Here is a 17,910-nt window from a genome sequence, read left to right as displayed (position 1 = left end):
GTCTTGGATGTTCGACAAAAAAATAATATTTATAAATATAATGCCATAACATTATTCAAATTTTTGACACAAAAAATCCATCAAATGTAAGTGAAAAGTAAATAACATGCAATGTGAAATGACAAGTTAATAGTACTAAAGCAAATAACTTAAAATTGAAAATATAACCTAAATTTAAAATCCAAAAGAAAAAATTTAACATAATACTCTTATGTCAAATTTCAACACTACATAAGTAAGTTTCAATATAACTTAAGTAAATAATTCAAAAGAAAGAGAAAATATAAGTCTATAACCACATTCACAACGAAATTCTACTTTAATAACATCACTTGTTATATACCAAATTTGTTAATGACTCCTTCTTTTCAATATTAGGAGGTGTGGTTTTAAAAATTAGAATAATAACACAGGTATGCTAAATGACTAAAAAAAAAAAAAATACGAGCAATTATATGAAACCACAAAAAGTAAAGGTTGGGAATGAGAACAAAGGGAATGAAAAATATATAGTATAAAAAAAACATTTTGAAAAATAAAAAGAAATTAAAATAATCGAAATAAAAAATAAAACGAATTAAAATAATAGAAATAAAAATAAATTAAAAATAAAAAGAACTTAATAAAACAAACTAAATAGTAACCCTACAATTACACCCAATTCTAACCTCCCCCTTCCCCACGGAGAATTGGAGAGTGTAATTACACCCTCTCAATTCCCCCCTCTCAAACCTCGTGTAATTACTTGGTCAAACAAACCAAACTGTGTAATTACACCCAATTCCAATTACCTGGGTGGCTTTCCAAACAGGTCCTAAGACTTGTTTCATTCCAATAATGATGAAGGTATTTTTTAGTGTTTTTTTCTTCTGGGCTCCTCATTCAGCAAATACTGTTGATATCAAAGCCACACAATTTCAGCAACTTTTGGTAAAAGCTTGAATATTAACTTAAGCCATCTCTAATCAAATTACATTAACATGAAATGCAAAACAATTTGGTAAGTTCAGTATGTAAACTTTCTGGCTGAAGAGTTAAAGCGGATAACATGTATATTTTTATTCCTATTTTGGCGTCAAGTTACATTTAACACAATACAGAAGCCATTAGAGTAATGGTTAAAAGTAGCAGGCATACAATTTATTAAGCCATTTTAGTATCTGTAACAGCAGGCATATCTAAACAATCTACAGATCCAATTTTCCTGCCAGGTACCAGGAATGCATTGCAAGGCAACCGAATGAGAAAATGTTTGCAAGGGAAGATAGTCCATGAATCATCCCAAATTTCTTGTTCATTGCTTTAAGCTTTGGATTGACCTTTGCGACTTCCTGGTTTTTAGTCCACCCGACTTCCTCCCCGATGTTCTCCTCTCTCTCTATCTTATGCCTTTCCTTCATCATCTGCCCAACATCAAACGCATTTTTTCACATCAGTGTCCAATGAGAAAACTAATCAAAAGACTTTTCTGGGACAGTTTTCAAACTACTAATTTTAACAGAAGGGGGGTGTTCTGCATCACAGTATCTCCTAATTCAGGGAAGTGCTCTAAGATTGCAGGTGTCATCTCAATATCAAGACAAACATATTTGTCTGCAGTAAACCACCCACTTTTAGCAAATAAATAAATAAATGAAGCAACAGTATTATCCAATTATGTCAAACCATTTCATAGTCTATCACAATGTTACATACTTAGATCAAACAGTGAAATTCATCAATGCAGGGAAATCACCCGCTGCTCGTTATCATTAGTTCATACGAACAAAGTCAAAGAACCTCATATCTTTGGGCTCAAAGCTCCCAACAAGTTAGTAATATGTTTCTACCATTCACAAAACCTGTTTTGTAAGTCATTTAAGCTTAATGAACTTATAGAAACAGGAAGGGGGAAACTAAATACACTTACTTAGGCTAAAATTGCACATTCCCCTGCCTGATAGACGATTAATGATTGCTTTAATGTGTCTTTTCCTTCACGACTAGCCTAAATCTTCTGGGCACATGGAAAATGTGACGCTGGAAGTCAGTCTCAGATCCAACTCTGACAAAGCATGATGTAATACAAGAATAGTCTATATCAGAAGTTGCCGCTCTTGTCCCTAACCTTGACAATTACTCCTTCCGTAAGTTTAAAGAATGTCTCTTTCTATATTTCCTAAGTTTTAATTCAAAATTCTCATTTATCCTTAATGACACTTATTGGAACGACATGGCATGTTTAAAACCACAAGATTCAAAGGGTACTTTTGGTATGTTACACACTTTTAATTTAAGACAAGATTAAAAAGTCTTCTTCACATTCTTGAATTTTGTGGCGAATCAAACTAAGACACATAAAATGAGGAGGGGGGAGTACATACATCAAAAATGGGTGTGAGTGGTATGAACGCTACCCTTCAGTGTAACTCACCCTTTGTCGCTTATGGTCATCAGCAGCTTATGATTCAACTAAGTCCAACTAGTAAAATTGAGGCCCTAAGGGAACTCAGGCCTTTGGGCTAAAAGCTGTCCCAAGGTTGTTTTTTCCATTCATTAGTTGCTCTATAATAATTAACTTTATTAACCCATAAAAACAGGAAGGGGACACCTCTCCCAAAAAAAAAAAAAAAGGAGGACGGGAAAGAAAATACACTTCCACTAGCCTGCACATCTCCCGGCTTGCAGGATGATGTATGATGATATCAGAAAGACTTCTTCCTTCAGAAAGGCCTATCACGGTTGGGGACATGGCAAATGAGACATTGGCAGTCACTCTCAGGTCCAATTCCAAGCAGCATGAGTACGCTATGCGAATATTCAATACCACTACTTGTCACTCTTATCCTAAAATTAACCTCAACTAATACCTCTCATGAGTACACAAAAATCCATTTACGTGCCAAACTAAGTAGCACCTAGGTTCACCACATTATTAGTTGTTTATGTGAATATAGGAAAACTCCTGTTTGTATGAATTAATCTAGAAAAAATTATTAGCAGAACGTATAGGAAAACAGGTAGAGGATCAAAAATTGCTACTTGAGCTTCAAAAAGCGAATAAACAACAAGAGAAGACGAAAACAAATAAAGTTAGCAATTCCGTACAGCATGCATCCATACAATACTTTTCATTTCAAAAAGAAACGTAGGGCAGAATATATGAAGGGCAATGATCCAATTTTCAGTATGAATGTAGACATCCGTTCAAATCATTGTATAACAAACATACAAATATAAAAACTACATAAACATTCTATTAAGTAATAATTAATAAGATCACAGTTGAAGAAAAATCTGTTTGATGAATGGCATAAACAAACAAGGCGGGTCGCCTACATGAATCAACGCCATTAGGACCTATATCATTCCAATATTCCAAAATCAAGGTTTTACACAGCTAGAAGTTCTCTACATTTTCTACTGACATCAAATATCTAATGAGATTAAAGAAACCTGTAGCACCCAAGGTTGTAGTGGATAAAAACCATAGGAGACCAGGATTCATATCTTAGTAGAGGCAAGAAATGTTAAGTGATTCTTCTTATCTGCCTCAGTCCTTGTGTCTTGGTAGGCAGAGTAACCCAATATTGGTGCTAGTGGAATGGTCGAGGTCGCATAAGCTAGCTGGACCACCATTGTTTTATTTTTAAAAAGAGAGATTATAAGTTCTCCTACCAAACATTAGACCTAAGTGAACTGACATGATTGGACCTTAATTCCTACTAGTCGCTATCACTTATATGGATCTTTTTCTGAAATGGAATATCCGATTATTTGCAAAATCTGCATGGACTCAAAAAGACTGCAAGTATTTAGAGGCGACTTCTTTCCATGCGAGGAATCAAAGGAAAAATGGATTTTGAAAATGTTGTCAAACAATCATCTGAGGCATGCTTAAGCCCTGAAGCTCTGAGAAGCTCAGGGTAGGCGCATAGCTTAAAATAGGTTGTGCTTCAGCGTAGGCAAAGTTACTAAGGCATTCGCCTCATTGTCAATAAGTTCTATCTTGAACAGATCGGTACTAAATAATAAATATGATTGGCAAAATGATTTTTTAATTGCTAAGGAAATCGTTATTACTTAAATTGTTACTTTTTCTTGCATTACATATAGATTTTTATAGTTTTCTTAGTTGCACCTTTTTTAACTAAAGCCCACACTTTAATTGTGCTAAAAGCCGATAGACATGGAGTGCTTTTTTATGCTTTTCGCCTTTCACAAAACTGGATTCCGAGTCAAAAGGTTAAGCAAATTCAGATACATGTTACAGGTCGATAGAATTCTGAAGGATATCCAGCAGAGCTTAGGAGTGTCTTTGCTTAAATACGGAAGGATCCACCATGCATGGTTCCAAACATAACGAACCAACCAGCCCATGCAAGTACTTAAAGAACCAACGATCATCATTGTCAGGAAAGCAGAACTTGGAAGCAGAGGACCAGAACATTAACTTCTTTTTCTTTTTTTTTTTCTTGGAAACAAGTACTATTAACCAGAAAATTAACTTTTGAGATCTCGTAAAAGAGGAAGTAAAATGTTTATTGACGACATAAATTTGTAATTCGATATTTAAGAATTTCAATTTTTCTGCAAATCGCAAAAGAAAGAGCATTGTCCAATAGGGAATTCCTTATCAGTTTTACTCTATTCACGCACGACTATTCATATTAGATCTTTTTCTTTTAATAATGGTGGTGCACCTGACAACCTACACGCGCGTTGACTATTCCACCAAGTACTTACTATCTCCCACCAACACAGGTACCAGGTATCAAGCAACTCTACCGACCAAGGCTTAAGGAGATGCAAAGAAATCACCTAGTATTTTCTCTTTACCAGGATTTGAATCATGATATCCAAGGTTTGCACCCACTTCATTGATCACTAGACCGCATCCTTAGTGCAGTTGATTGTTCCTATTAGACCTTTGACAAGCATATTCTGAAAGTACATATGAAAACTAGTATATAGTTCCTATCAAAAATAATCCCCCATTAGTATATAGTGAAATTGAGAAGCTCAACAGATTAATATGCTATTCCTTTTTGACAAGTAATCCATATTATAATACTGTTTCTTCCTAAAACGTTCAATGTTCTTAGGGAATTAGTTAGTTCTTTTACCTTCATCTATTATTTTAGTTATTTATTTACTCCTTTAAATATTTAATTATTATTTCTGATGAGTAAATACCGATGGTACTACCATAAGAAAGGTGGTCCTTGCAAGGACAGCTCTGATATGGGTAAATTTCTTTTTTCTTCTTTTTTCCATGGGTAGGTTCAAAAAAAGAGGTGAAACCTTTGCAATTAGTGCAACTAAATAGAAGATAATTCCATCATCTTCCAATGACAGAACTTCTGTTTCATCTTTCAAGGGATCTTATAAGTTATAACTCTATCGGGCTGTGGGAAACAAATAGTTGTTCTCACAATCTCCGCAAGCTAACCTATTGTGGTTACTCCCTGCGCTCGACATCGTTACCCTGTTCGTAAAAATGCATATTACCCCTTTCTAGTTTGAAACTCACTAATATGGCCAATCATTGACAGAGTACAAATCCTCCCTGGTGAATACTACTCTTTTCACCCAACCAGAGGATAAAATCATGAATATACGCACTGAGAGTACTCATCAAAAAAAGGTAATTAACCAATTCTGTTTCTCCTCTATAACTTCAGTAATAATAGGAAGCTGCATAAAAGTACCAGGAGAGTAACAAGGCAGATAGCACAAGGGTATCAATAAAGTTTTATAAGACTGTTGTATTATTATTATATACTTAATCAGTAAGGTTTAGATACTGAGAGGAAATACCAAAATAGTAAATTTTACTGTTTCCTCAATGGGAAAGTTAAAATCACGTGGAAGGAAGATGTCTCAGAAGGCCTACAATCTCTCTCGGTATCCATCCGACTGAAGGAAGATTAGAACACAATGGAAGAAAAAGTTTCATATACTCTACCAACTTGTTGGAATTGTTGGTACACTTACAATAAATATAGTACTCCTCGTCCCATAATAAGTGTCACCTTAGCCAAAAACAAGCATGTTAAGAAACCAATAATGCAATGTGAAGTTTACTAAATTATCCCTATATAATAAAATAAATTATTTTTTCCACTTGATTAGAGCATGCACAAGTAGTAATCCTTTTGACATTGGAAATCCAACAATACCAAGTTACTATGTGGCTTTTCCAATCTATCATTTAGATGTTACTTTAACTTGTCATTTTTGTCTAAGGGTAGAGTTGGAAAAAACTAGTCAATTTATATCTTGGTTTCCTAAGGTGACAATTATTATGGGACAATTTTTTTGGGCTAAGGTGACACTTATTATGGGACGGAGGGAGTATTTTCCAGGAATCCTATTAGTTTGTTAAAGATTTGTATATTAGTAGGAAAAAATGTAGATAACTCATTATTTGTCTTTAAAATCAAAAGATTGATTATTGTAATGAAAGTGTCCAGATCAAGCGGGATGGCAAGATAGATATTAATGATCATCTAGCCGACCGGAACTATTTAGGGATTCAGGTGTAGATGTTTTAATGGAAAAACTAACAGCATTAAACATGAAGAAATAGCAACAGGGTGAATCATTTGGTTTTTGAAACAGTAAGTAGTGGACTAGCCTATTTTGCCACCAGAACGAGTAACTGGAGGTGCTAAAAGCACGGGAGGGAATTTATCGTTTTCTTGTAATAAGTTCATGGGATCTTATGCCTTTCCCATATTTCCAAGTATAGGGTGGGAACCAAAGCTTTCTTTGTGATAAGATCACGGGATCTTGCGCCTCTCCCAATTTCCTTACAGTCCAAGAGACACACTGGTCAGGCTTTCTTTGGATTCCCTCCATCTTAATCCCCACACTTTATTGTTATTTTCTAATGTTGGCCTAAGTAGTCTTTTCTCCAGGATAACGATAAAATGTTTAAAGAACAGCTCTTATCAGTACCTAGTCATCAGGGGACAGAAACTAAGCATTCGTTTCTCCTGGATAAGAATAAAATGTTTTAAAGGACAACTCCCATTAGTTTCTGTTCATCAGGGGCCTCAGAAACCAAGTAATGATAATTGTTTACAATCTAAAGGTAAACCAAGGGCCAAATTTTAAGGTAAACCCATTAAAAGTGGTTTTCCACTCAAAAGGGTATCACCTTATTATAAGCCTGCATCAGCATTCCAAAAGGCTGCAGCGCCTATAGGTGAAACTATTTTGAAATAGCAACACAGCCATACTATTCTAGCATAGCATTTATCACTTGTGTAAATCCTTCAAAATAACAGTTTGTCTATATGTTGTTGCATAAGTGCTTCTTTTTCTGATTGTAGCCCTTATCTCAAGGCGGGATGGGATGGGATAAATCTATAACCTGTTCCCTGTGACAGTTTTTCAAAAAAGTGACCATTAATAGAGTGATCTATTCCCTTAACCATGTTACTAGTTTATTTAAGTCAATACAATGGATTCCAATTTTCAAAAATTCAAACTTTACAAACTAAGTGGCTATCCTATCTATTTTCCGTAAACTCTGGATAGTTGCTTCTAAAACTGCACATAACAATTGGACTAACCAAGCATAAAAAAGCTACATGGCATAATACAATCTAGTACCTGAATGGTCATCGGAGTAAAGGCAAAGAGATTGCTGAGGTTGAAAGCAAATGCAGCAAGAATGAACCCAAGTTGGTACTTCTCAGAAGCAGACGCAGTCTTCCAAGGATGCAAGTAGCCGAAAGAACCCACGGACACAGCACAACATACACCCACCATGGAAAAGTAGGCAGGAAACATTTTACTCTGCAGATTACCAAACTGATGCCTAGGCAAATTCCTACAAGAAAAATATGCAAAGGTACAAGGGAAGCGTCAAATTATCAAAAAACCCATTGAGTGAAGTGAGCACAGAGAATTCATGTAACAGGCACCAGCTAACTCGTGGTCGAGGTAAAGTTGGTTGATATTATTTTTTTTTTGGAGACTTATAACAGTTAATCTATATATCCATAGGTGTACTACATCAAAATATGTAGTCCCCCTCCAAAAGGTTACATTTACAGCATTGATCTCTACAGTTTTCTATTCTTACAAGAGATCTAACACATCAAAAATATCTTTTGTCTGATCTAAAATTTCCTGTTTACACCAAAAATAAAAAAGAGCTAGGCAGTTCATCTTTAACTTCTGTAAATTGTTCTGCTTGTTCTCAAAACATCTCTGGTTCCTCTCTTTCCAAACAGTCCACCAGATACATGATGGGACAATCTTCCATCTCTCCTCTTTTCTTGTTACATTCCCATCCCTGTTCCAGCATTTTAACACTCCTTCTATGCTCCCAGGCTTCACCCATCTGATCTTCCTTAGGTTGATAAACATCCTCCACAGCTGGTCTGTCCATTTGCAGTGCAAGAAAAGATGACTGATTGTCTCATTATGATCCCCACACAAAAAACATCTCGAACATAAGTGAAAACCTCTTTTGTTCAGGGTTTTCATGAGCCAACACTGCCTCTTTTGCCAACAGCCAGTTAAAACAGTTCACTTTATAAGGTACTTTTGTCTTCCATATCATCTTCCATGGCCATCCTTCTTTCTTGAAAACTTGATACATTCAGGTCTTTGTATGCTGAGTTTACAGTAAAAATTCCTTTGCCATCCTTCTTCCATTCCAGAGTATCCCTAGAGTATCCCTTTCCCCTGTTAAGTTGATGAATGCTGCCATTGTACTGTGGAATTCTGCTACCATCTCCATTTCCCAATCATTCAAGTGTCTTCTCAGATCCAGATCCCACCCTTGTCCAGTCCACATCTCAGCAACAGTAGCATGTTGCTTTTGGCTAAGAATGAACAAGTCAGGGAATTTCACCTTTAGAGCTGTGTCACCCAACCATATATCATTCCAAAAGGATACCTTTAAACCATTACCAACTTTACATCTAATTCTTGCAAGCATTATTGGCCAGTGATTCCTGATTGCCCTCCACACCGTGCATCCATATGGAGTATTCACCATGTTTGTCATCCACTTGTCCTCCAAACCATATTTAGCAGTAACGACTTCCTTCCATAACATGTTTTCCTCTGTAGCAAATTTCCATAGCCATTTCATCATCACACTTTGGTTTTGCAATTTCAAATCTTTGATACCCAATCCCCCTGTCTTCTTGCTCACAGTCAGTTCCTCCCACTTGACTAAATGAAATTTCTTCTTATCTTCATTGCCCTGCCACAGAAAGTTCCTTCTAAGGGTATCAATTCTCTTGATTACATTGACAGGTATTGGGAATATGGACATCATATAAGATGGTAAGGCATCTAGCACACTATTGACCATTGTCAATCTTCCCCCCAGAGAAAGATATTGGCTTTTCCAGTTTGTCAGCTTCTTCTCACTTTTTTCTAGTACTCCATTCCATATTCCTTTTGACTTGCTCTTGGCTCCCAAAGGCATGCCCAAATATGTAATTGGAAGCTCCCCTACTTTACCTCCTAATTTCTCTGCCAAGCTCTCACCTCTGCAACCTCATTAATTGGATAAATGAAGCTTTTACCCCAATTAATGTGTAATCCTGAAACTGCTTCAAAGATGATGAAGATAGTTCTTACGATTAAAATGTTCTCTTCCACCGCTTCACAAAAGACAAGATTATCATCTGCATATTGCAGATGAGTAATCTCCAAGTTTCCTGCACCCACCTGAAATCCCCTTATACAGCCATTCACCTTAGCTGTCTGAAACATATTGCTCATGCCCTCCATTGCCAAGATAAATAAGAAAGGGGACAAAGGATCACCCTGTCTCAATCCCCTTTGAGAAGGAAAAAAACCACAAGGAGTTCTGTTGACCAACACTGAGAACTTAACAGAGCTAATGCAATGTTTTATCCATTTGATCCATCTAGTTCCAAACCCCATTCTCTCCAACATATTGATTAGAAAGCTCCAGTTCAGATGATCATATGCTTTTTGAATGTCTAGCTTGCATAGAATACCAGGTTTCTTACTCCTCTGTCTAGACTCCACACACTCATTAGCGATAAGAACTGCATCCATGATCTGTCTTCCTTTAATAAAAGCCATTTGTTGCCTGTCCACCAGTTTATGTATTACCTTTTTCAACCTCTGCCAGTAGTTTAGCAATGATCTTATAGACTCCCCCAATCAAGCTAATAGGCCTGAAATCATTGAGCTCTATAGCTCCAGCTTTCTTTGGAATCAAAGCCACAAAAGTGGCATTCAAACTTTTTCAAAATAACCTTCAAAGTAAAAGTTCTGTATAGCAGCTACAAGCTCTATCCCTATGATATCCCAACACTGATTGAAAAAGCCATAGAGTATCCATCAGGACCTGGAGCTTTGTCCCCTGCACATGCCCTGATGAAGTCCAGTATCTCTTGAGGTTCAAAAGGGGCCATAAGAGTTGCATTATCTTCAGCATCCAACCTAGGACAATTCCTCATATTAAATTGTGGTCTCCAGTTTTCTGTCTCTGAATACAGCTTCTCATAATATGACACAATTTCTTCCTTCACTTCTCCAGGATTTCTCCATTTACTCTTAACTTGTCTGTAGTCTTTGCCCTTCTGTGTGCATTTGCTGTTCTGTGAAAGAAACTTGTGTTTCTGTCTCCCTCTCAACCAAGTTGCCCTTGATCTCTGTCTCCAAGCAGTCTCTTCATGCCTAGCAATGTCTTCAAATTCCATGGTTAGGGCCAGTCTAAAGTTATCTCCTCCTCTTTCAGGATTCTATGATCTTGTATCTCTTCCAGTTCAGCAAGCTGAGCCAATACTACTTGTTTCTGCATTCCCAAATTCCCTTGTGCTGTTTTACTCCACTCTTTCAATTTTCCTTTTAAAGCTTTCAACTTTGCTACCAGTATAAAATCTGGCTTTCCACTGTAATTGAAGGATTTCCACCATGTCTTCACTCTCTCATTAAAACCCTCTGTCTTTAGCCACCAGTTCTCAAATTTAAAATAAGAAATGGTTTTCTCCCATTCTCCACTTTGAAGTAACAAAGGTGAATGGTCAAATGTCACTCTATGTAATATGGACTGCCTGATGTTCCTAAAGCTAGCATCCCATTCTTCTGATATCAGGAATCTATCAATTCTTGCTGCACTATTGTGTCTGTCTCCTTTCTTCCAAGTAAACTTCCCTCCTATCAGGTACAAGTCCACCATTTCCATGTCTTCAATGAAATCAGGAAAACTAGTCATTGCCTTGTTGATTCTTCTGCAGTTCTTCTTTTCAGATGGATATCTAACTGTGTTAAAGTCACCACAAAGGACCCAGGGCCCTGGAATAAGACTCCTTGCTGCACCTATTTCCCCCCAACTTTCCTCCCTTTCCATTCTATCATTTGGAGCATAAACTCCAGTCATGTTCCAACTGAAATCTTGACTCCTTCCTGTGAAACTACAAGAAACAGAGTACATGCCCTCACTACTGATCACCCCTTCCCAATCCCTTTTGTCCCACATAATTACTATCCCCCTCTTGTCCCACTAGCTTCTAATTGAACATAATTGACCCACCTGCTCCCCAAACTTCTCTCACTATATCAGTGATATCCCCTTCCACTTTTGTTTCCTGGAAACACACCACATCTGCTTTCCAAGTAAGTAAAATATTTTTTATCATACTCCTTTTTTACTACAGTTCAGACCCCTAACATTCCAGGACACTATACTCAACTTCATTGATCTTTTATTGCTAGATATCCCCTACTTCTAGCACCATTACTCATGAATTTAGTATCTAATTCTAGTCCCTTCAATTCATTCATCCCCTTCCTTTTGGTGATTGACTGTTCCCCCTTATTCTCTTGCTTGTTGCTATCTATCTTCATGAATAACTCTTTGGCTTTCTCTTCACACCCTTTAAAGCTAGCACCAAACTCTGTGCTAAGTCTGATTATATGCTGTTGAATCCATTCTGGAGTTATTGATGTTGGAATGGTTGCTTCTTCTGGTAATTGAATTTTCAAGGGGTAACATCTTCATTTATCTCTTCTGTATCTAGTTCTTGCATCTATATTTGTAGATGTAGGCCCTCTGCTGGTTCCTCTTCTTCTTCTGTTACTGCTGGCTCCTCTTCTTCAGATGAATTTCCCATGAACTGTTCAATTTGATTATGTTGAGTCTCCTTTTCTCCATCACTGTTCCCCAGTGGTTCGAACATATTCTAGGTTATTAGTCTTGACAGGTTAGCCTGTATTTCTATACTAACCATGTCCTCTACATGGGCTTCAGGAATTGACTTATGAATTACTACAGCAAAAGGGTCAAAAGGGTCAATAATTAACGGCCCAAATGCTCTATTCTATTAACTGGGCCCAAATGCTCTATTCTTTTAATTGAGCCTGCAACTGCCTTCATTGGCCCTTTCCCTCTTGTTTTCAGCCCACTTGTCCAATTCAAATTTTCCCCTTCTCCCGAGGTCCCCACATGGGTTCCCCTTATTTCTGCTGACTTCTGATAAGACCCTAGTCCTTTATTAACCATCGGACAAAAGGTTTCTTCCTCTCTCCTCCTTTCCTTTGCTCGACTTCCACCGGAACTTCACACCATATCGGAATAGTGTAGGTATATTCTTCATTGGACACCTCCACCTCTCTCGGAATCTGCTTCCCATCTCCTGCCACTTTGATTCGAGCCCAGTGTAGATGGTTCTTGAGTGAAGTCTCCTCCTCTGTTTCTAAAAACCCTCCGCATTGATCTCCAATTTGTTTGAAGATTTCTTGTGACCATAGGCATAATGGAAACCCTCGAAGTCTGATCCACACCCAATCCCTTTTAATTTCTGCAGGCCAGCAACCCATAGTTGGTTTCCACCATTCGAGTGCCAACTGCATCTTCTTCCAGGTCCATTCTCCGGTCATGATGTGCTCTGCTTCTTTCCTTGATGGGATCTCAAAGAGAAAATAGCCATCATTCATGGCATGGACATTTATTCCAAAAGCAGTCTTCCAAGTGTTGCATGCCCATCTTCTTACATCATTTAGAGTGGCTATCTCTTGTGTTGGACTCTCATTTAGAGTGGCTATCTCTTGTGTTGGACTCTGAAACTTCCCAACTACACATCTGCTCAGCAAGTCTATCTCAGAGATTGAAGTCCCCCCCTAAGATTTTTATATTGTCTTTCGTCCTCTGAACTTGTGCCTTTTTCATGGCCTCCGCCACCCATCTATTGCTGCTGCAGGCCTCTTTGAAGGTTTTATCCAGCTGTTTAGTTGTAGGTTCCTGCGGCTTCTGTGTTTGTTCTGGTTCATATGTAAACTTTGCTATTTTGTGAGCTATATTCCCCCATCCTCCATTGAATGTAGTCTCCGGTGTAATAATGACAGATTTGCTCTGTCCTTGTAATGCTATGAAACTGATGTATCTGCCACTCTCATTGTGTTTTAGAGTGCAGAAAAATTCTGAGAAGTGATCCTTCAAATTCCATCTTCTAACCACCTTCCCCTGTACTTTGGATGCTTCAATAAATACTGCTACTATCCACTTTAAAACTTTAATGCTAACTTTGACTCGTCTCATTAAATTCCTGCTGCGTTCGACCCATTCGTACCAAGATTCTGCACCATATTTGCATTTAGTAATATCATAGGACTTAAAACCGGCATTGTAGAATATGCTATTTTCCTCTAGAGAAAAGGATCCGGCCATAGTAGCCTGAAAGGACCCCTGAAATGGAAACTAAAACTGAAATTAGACTACTGACTCAGAGACCTCGAAAGTCGTGCCTGGGAGCATTTTACAAACTTTACTTTTCCTATTTTGGTTGATATTATTTCAATTAAATCCATTAGAAAATGAGGCAAAAAAATTAAAATTAGACAAAATAGGGGTAGAAATATAGAAGTAATGTTAGGTGTTTGCAGTGGCGGACCCAGGAATTTCACTAAGGGAATTCAAAAGATAAAAATGTTAGTCCAGGATCTGAACTTGGAATCTCAAGGTAAATTTGAACCCCGTACCCATTGAGCCAACCTCTAGTCTTGTGTTCAGGGATTCAAAAACTCTATATATATCTACATAAAAAATAAAATAAAATTACACCCTCACCCCCCTCTTAGAATCACCCCTGGGGGTTTATTTCTTACCATAATTGAGTTATTCTTTTTCTTAGAGGAAAAAGTTTGGGACTTCTATAAACTGAGGCTCCTTCCTTTTCCCTAGGTAGCATCCACAATGTAGTCCTAAGGGCTTTGTGGGTCTTGTTTGGGGGAGAACTTGTGAGACACGAGTGTTATCCTGACACTTGTGTGAACCTCTTTTCATAGTGAATTTTGTTGAGTTTATTTCTCTCCATATTTTGTACTCTCTTTTATATAGTGAATTACTCATCTCTTCCTACGGATGTAAGTCGATTGACCGAACCAGGTCAAAATATTGTATCTCCTATGTATATTACTCTTTTGTTGTCTAATTTATCATTTTTTGAGGTTTGCTTAGTTAGCTTAAGCATGACACTTGATTGTTTCAATCCTAATAATAATACCTCTTGTAATGAACCAGTACATACATATGGATTTACATAGCTAACACAACTAATTTAGGACTGAGACATAGTTGATTGATACCTGAAAAGGGAAAACATACTCCCTCAGTCCATTTTTACTTGTCCATGTTTGACTTAGCACACCCCCTTAATGAGCAATAAATAAAATGACAGTTTTACTATACCGTCCATAATTATTATAGATGATCAATCATTCAGACTTCAAAAGTTGTACAGCCACTAACAATTCCTAGAAATTTTCAACCCAATAACTAATAATAAGGGTAAAATAGGTATCAAATGGTAAACTTTCTTTTGATTCTGTAAACTGGACAAGTAAAAATGGAGGGAGGGAGTAAGTAGAGAAAGATTAAGGTTCCTACTTGAACATGATGATACCACCAATGAAAGTGACCCATAGAGCAGCACCAAAGGCAGTGGAAAAGCATAATAGATGAGACAATTTGAGAAAAGTAGCAAGCTTAGGAGGATGTTGACCATCTGATTTTGATCCAAAAGTTTCTGGAGAAAAAAGTACTCCAATTGCCAAGAACGCTACTGCAGCTAAGAATCGTGTCATCCAAGCCATGATGGTCTTCTCTTCTATGATTCTCAGAATAACAGAGGAAAATGGGTTTTCTAGGTGAGATTGATTAAGGGGGTTCACTAGCTTTGGCTTTACCTACTACTTACTACACTTCGAGAAGCTTCGTAATTGCTCTAATTGGTTGTTCAGTCCAGATGTTGGTGCGGCAAGAGCAGAAGGGTCATTCGCGCAAATGACCTTACTAGCAAACTATGCTTGTGCAATACGCAACGTGATTAATTTGATTACTCAATTTAGTTAGTTTTTATTATATTATATATTTTATAAAAATATTACGACAAAAATATTACGATTTTTCTTAGTGAGTCTCCATATTATTTTTTTTTCTCTTATTTTTCCCCTTAATTTCTCAATTGTTGTGAAAATTTATCTTATTTTGATTATGTCCGCTTTTTTTTATATTTAATAAATTGACAATTTAAATATCCTATATGTCATGTTTATAATCACAAGATTCAAAAGGATATTTTATTATATTATACATATTTTTGATTTAGAACCACAAGATTTGAAAGTCTATCTTTATTTTTTAAACTCCGTATCTAGTCAAACACAGACACTTAAATTGAAACAGAGGGATTATATGTCAAATGAAGGAAATGAAAGGATAATTGAGACACTGCGAGTACGTGGGGACTTAAAAAGTAAACACACGAGGTAGAATTAATGTTTAACTTCGAAATGTACACACGTTAGTCCTCGCAAGTACAATTTCATTTCTTTTTTGTACAACTTATTGTTGTTGTGTTCGTCCACCTTGGGTGTTTATATATAATAGAAATATAAAAAAAATATAAGAAAAAAAAAGAATAGAAAAATAGACATATATTTTTAGTAATGTGACCAAGTAATAAGGAACGAAGGGATACTTCATTTATTAATTCTTAAAGAACGTGAAAAGTCAAGTATAGTAATGTGTCCAAGTAATATGGGACGAAGGGAGTATTTCATTTATTAATTCTTAAAAAACGTGAAAAGTCAAGTAATGTGGCCAAGTAATATGGGACGGAGGGAGTACTTCATTTATTAATTCTTAAAGAATGTGAAAAGTCAAAAGTGAATAAGGAAAAGTGCACATAGGAAATAAATATATGTCGGAGAATTAAAATTGAAGTACATACATGTATACATGAGGAGAGAATAAATATTCAGCAAGAACGTGAAAAGTCAAAAGTGAACAAGTAAAAGTGCACGGAGGAAATAAATATGTGTTGGAGAATTAAAATTGAAGTGCATACGTGTATACATGAGAAGAGAATAAATATTTAGTACTATGATATATGTCCATGTGGGATTTATTAATTCTTAAAGAACGTGAAAAGTCAAAAGTGAACAAGTAAAAGTGCACGGAGGAAATAAATTTATGTAGGAGAATTAAAATTGAACTGCATACGTCTATAGATGAGAAGAGAATAAATATTCAGCAAGAACGTGAAAAGTCAAAAGTGCATAGAGGAAATAAATGTGTCAGAGAATTAAAATTGAAGTGCATCGGTCTATATATGAGAAGGGAATAAATATTAAATTTTATGACATATGTCCACGTGATAAAAAAAAAAAGCAGTTGGTTAAAGTGTACAAGTTACTCGGGTAAAAGCATTCATTAAGTGTACAATTTGTAAAGCTTTGGGTACAAATAGGTATTGCTGTGTCGATCCTCCTTAGCCACTTATATATAATAGTAAAGTAAAGTAATATTCGGGTCCCTCAAATTGCTAATTTGGTCACCAACTTTTGTCCTTCGCCAACTTAAGTGGGGAAAATACTCAGATTGAAAAAAGAGAGATTGACATATATATACATAACTAGTTATGTGAGGCCCGTGCTAAGCCCGGGCCCAAACTCAAAATATAAAAATAGATATTTTAACTAAAGAAATATAATTTGTGTTAGTACAAGTTTACAACAACAACAACAACAACCATATACCCATTTTGTAATCCCACAAGTGGGTATTATATGAAAGCAAAATTTTCATTATCCTTTAATATTTTAACTTCCATTTTGATGAAATTATTTAATTCAAATCAAATTTGGAATTAATTGACATTATAACTTATGTATCCTAATTTTATAAGTTATTTAGTTCTAAATAAATAATCTATACATAGTTAATGAACTTTTAAGACAAATAATAATTTAACTTGTGAAAAAATATATGAAATGTGTATATCCCTCTCTTAATTTGATTAGGGGTTCGAACATGGATATGGAAAAAAAATCTTTGGAGGAAGCTTCCCCCGAATAGGCGCTGCGAATTATTGGATTAATTGGGCTCGAATCGGATATCGAGCAAATCGATTTTTTTAAAATTATATGAGGTAGGAGGTTCGATAGCTTTTGAAAAGTAGACTTTAAAAAAACAAAAACAAAAAAATTGACTTAAATAAATAAGATTAGGACCTAAAATTAATTAATTAAAAAGTTTTAAAAAAAATTTGAAAATTATTGTGAGGACTTTACAAAAGTCCTTCGTTCGATAGCTTTTGAAAAGTAGACTTTAAAAACAAAAACCAAAAAAATTGACTTAAATAAATAAGATTAAGACATAAAAGTAATTAATTAAAAAGTTTTTAAAAAATTGGGAAATTATTGTGAGGACTACAAAAGTCCTCACATTTGCTCTTATATAATATAGTAATAAGAAAAATATTTATGAAATATAACGTAACTTTTCTATTTATAAAACATAGCAATAGATTTCTTACAAAATATATACGAAATTTTCGCTTAAGTTTTTTTTTAAAAAAAATAATTAAGTTTTTCTGCTCAAGGCTTAAAAAAATCGCTCAAAATTTTGTGTATGAAATG

At 35.9% G+C, this 17,910-nt stretch overlaps 1 protein-coding gene across 1 annotated transcript; it reads right to left on the bottom strand.

Moving 5' to 3' along the window:
* Positions 1-1,034: 1,034 nt before the first annotated feature.
* LOC132063349 (uncharacterized) lies at positions 1,035-15,272 on the bottom strand. Its single transcript, XM_059455853.1, has 3 exons — positions 14,876-15,272; positions 7,603-7,822; positions 1,035-1,403 (listed from the first exon to the last, which is right to left on the bottom strand). The coding sequence occupies exons 1-3, from the start codon at positions 15,079-15,081 to the stop codon at positions 1,188-1,190; spliced, it is 642 nt and encodes a 213-aa protein (XP_059311836.1). The 5' UTR covers positions 15,082-15,272; the 3' UTR covers positions 1,035-1,187.
* Positions 15,273-17,910: the final 2,638 nt, after the last annotated feature.

The sequence above is a fragment of the Lycium ferocissimum genome, chromosome 7 (assembly GCF_029784015.1).
Source record: "Lycium ferocissimum isolate CSIRO_LF1 chromosome 7, AGI_CSIRO_Lferr_CH_V1, whole genome shotgun sequence".
NCBI classification, from domain to species: domain Eukaryota; kingdom Viridiplantae; phylum Streptophyta; class Magnoliopsida; order Solanales; family Solanaceae; genus Lycium; species Lycium ferocissimum.
The sequence above is the reverse complement of the archived record's forward strand: the minus strand, read 5'-3'. Positions and strand labels throughout refer to the sequence as shown.

What these genes read in the sequence shown, in the direction of transcription:
- LOC132063349 (XM_059455853.1), bottom strand. Translation starts at nt 15,081, where the DNA reads ATGGCTTGGATGACACGATTCTTAGCTGCAGTAGCGTTCTTGGCAATT. An exon ending in GGTGGTATCATCATGTTCAA is followed by an intron (nt 7,823 to 14,875) that starts GTAGGAACCTTA and finishes TTTTTCTTGTAG; the next exon opens with GAATTTGCCTAGGCATCAGT. An exon ending in TTACTCCGATGACCATTCAG is followed by an intron (nt 1,404 to 7,602) that starts GTACTAGATTGT and finishes GATGTTGGGCAG; the next exon opens with ATGATGAAGGAAAGGCATAA.